The sequence below is a fragment of the Macadamia integrifolia genome, chromosome 1 (genome assembly GCF_013358625.1).
Source record: "Macadamia integrifolia cultivar HAES 741 chromosome 1, SCU_Mint_v3, whole genome shotgun sequence".
Classification (NCBI taxonomy): domain Eukaryota; kingdom Viridiplantae; phylum Streptophyta; class Magnoliopsida; order Proteales; family Proteaceae; genus Macadamia; species Macadamia integrifolia.
Window position 1 is genome coordinate 6655483 of NC_056557.1, and position 2723 is coordinate 6658205.

Below are 2723 nucleotides of genomic sequence, written 5' to 3' on the forward strand. Positions count from 1 at the left end.
TATGGAAGTCATCTGGGGTGAGTTTCCATACGTTCATGTGAAGACTGACATTGGTCATGTCTGTATGGGCATATTTTCCATTATAAATATTGCATTCAGTGTACTGCTTAGTTCAATTATCTCAAGATCTTGGAAAGTGGAAAATTAGTTTGAATTTTTTAAGCTTTAGGCTTCTAGTATTTAGAGGGCGAGCCTTGGATCAACGGTGGGGTTGTTCTATTGCCACCAGGTGGAAGCGGGTTCAAGTCAAGGAAACAACCTCTGGGTGAAGCCGGTTTGTACGCATGCCCCTTCCCAGACCCTGTAATAGCGGGAGCCTCGTGCACTGGGACCCTTTTTATGCTTCTATTATTTCCACTGTGCCATTCTGATTTTCCTTCTGAATCATTGCTTATTTTTAGTGGCTGTTCCCTCCATATTGCAATTGATGACGATCACTTCTGTATGTGCATATGTGTCTGCTTCATATTTTTGCATTATCAACATCTTGTATTTTCTGTTGAATCTGAAGGTACCTATTTATCTCACATATTTTCTTCTCTTAACAGTTATGTTCTTAATTGTTATCTTGTATTGGATTTTAAGTTTGACCTATGCATAAGTGCTACCTCATTTCAGATCGAGTTGCGCTTGAAGCTGAAGATAGAATTTCGCCACTGGTCAATGAGAAGAAAAGGTTGTTCAATGACCTGTTTACTGCTAAAGGTACATCTGTCCTGAGGTTATTTAAGAATGCTTAGTTTTGTATTTTCAGAGCTGGATTTTTATATAAAGTAACATTTTACTTCCTCATCCTTCTCGCTAAAAAAGGCTACTTTTAATGGGTATGGTGCACTGATAATTTCAGGAAATATAAAAGTATTTTGCTGTACACGGCCCTATTTGAAGATGAAGGTACATCAATAGTTGAGTTTCCTAATGATTTCACCATCCGTATTAACACTGGTGTTGATTCTTTATCCAATCCAAAAATGGATTTCGAATTTGATAGGGCGTATGGATCGCAATGTTGAGCAAGGTGAGAAGAGGACATAAGTTACCTTTGGTTGTTTCCTTTTCTTCATAATCTACATTTCCATAATTCCTTTTTTTTTTTTTTTTGAACTCAAGTATATGTTACATACAGATAATATATTATTTTCAGCATATTGATTGTGTGAAAATATTATGCAGGGGAGCTCTTCCATGATGTTCAGCCATTTGTGCAGTTAGCTTTGGATGACTATACTGTTTCTATATTTTCTTATGGGCAAACTCGTTCTAGACAGACACATACCATGGTCTCTCTTTCACTCAGTCTTGCTTTGGCTCCCTGGGGACTCCTGGGTGCTGTTAACTTATGTTGTCTATGTGTTTGAGGCATCTATGCCATGTATCTTGGCTTATTCTGACCAAACCGGTCTTGCAGGAAGGATCTAGTTATGATCGTGGTCTGCATGTTCGAAGTTTTGAGGAGCTGTTTGATTTATCCAACTCAGATACAACTTCTGCTATTTGGTTTAATTTTTATGTTACAATAGTTGAGCTCTACAATGAACAGGTTCCATTCACTTTCATGTCTTCTTAGTGACAGGGATACCAAAGGCATGTTCTATTAGTTGTTTGTTGCATGGTTGGTTGAATTCATAATATTCTCATTTGCTGATAGTGGCTCATGCTTTATGATTTGAGCCGGTCTTCAGTATCGGGGAAAATTGATATAGCGAAATTCAATGTTTCACATTTGATGGTTTTATCTTTAGTCTGGAAACTGTTATTTTATGCCTTTTATATAATATTAATTCTATTTATTTTGCTTCTTTGGCATCTTGTACAACATAAGATTTGGCTTATGTTCGTTTTTTTTTTTTTTCATTGTTCTTATACGTTTGTAATTTGGTTTTAGTTTATATCTGTTTTCCTCACCAAAAGAGCTTTCCTGCATTACTGTGTCCCTCTGTGTTCTCAAATGTTATCATATTTGACTCTTTGGCTGTCATATTTTCAGGATTATCACTATTCATATACACTACAACAATTAGATCACAAGGGAAAATTTGAACAGCAAGCTTTCTCTTGTTTGGCAGGAAGTAAAGGTTTGATGGTGGAAGATGCTAGTGGAGAACATGTAACGGAGTTTCTGCATGTGACCAGTTCATTCTCAGCGTGAGTTTGTGGAACCATGAGCTGGTATTCCTTTCTACTCATTAGACTCTATTTGGTGATTTATGCAGTGGAGAATGCAGTCCTTATTGGAGTGCCTCTATTTGGATTCTTGAATTCTACAAATTTTCCAAAAGATAGTCTAATAACAAATATGAGCTTGGACATGGGTGGAGATCTTACTGGTATTTCTCGTTCTCCCTTTTTTTTAATTCATTTATTTTTGTACTTGCTAGAATGGAGTCAAAATTTGGTTTAGGTTGTTTATCGTACTCTGTTTAAGTTGGTTTCTGCATATAGGCAAACTAAGGGGAAGCAGGGAGACCATAAAAGATTAAATTTTATTTTTCTGGTCTAGCTCATGTTCATCTGTTGCAAACATTCCACTTTGGTTGTGGTGTTGATTATGATAGGGAGAAATGGGAGTATGTATGTAAAGATTATTAATACCTTTGTAGGCCATTTGGTTGTGTTGATTATGATAAGGAGTAATGGGAGTATGCAGGTACGACTATTAATACCTTTGTTGGCCATTTTTATTTTCAATGGGCCTGCATTTGTCAGTGCAAGCAAGTGCTTTG

The 2723-nt window shown here is 36.6% G+C and overlaps 1 protein-coding gene across 1 annotated transcript; it reads left to right on the top strand.

The window, feature by feature from the left end:
* The first annotated feature begins 576 nt into the window (after positions 1 to 576).
* Positions 577 to 1567, top strand: LOC122094090 (kinesin-like protein KIN-14L). The gene is made up of 4 exons (XM_042664779.1): positions 577 to 705; positions 848 to 1018; positions 1174 to 1280; positions 1409 to 1567. The coding sequence occupies exons 2-4, from the start codon at positions 919 to 921 to the stop codon at positions 1565 to 1567; spliced, it is 366 nt and encodes a 121-aa protein (XP_042520713.1). The 5' UTR covers positions 577 to 705; positions 848 to 918.
* Positions 1568 to 2723: the final 1156 nt, after the last annotated feature.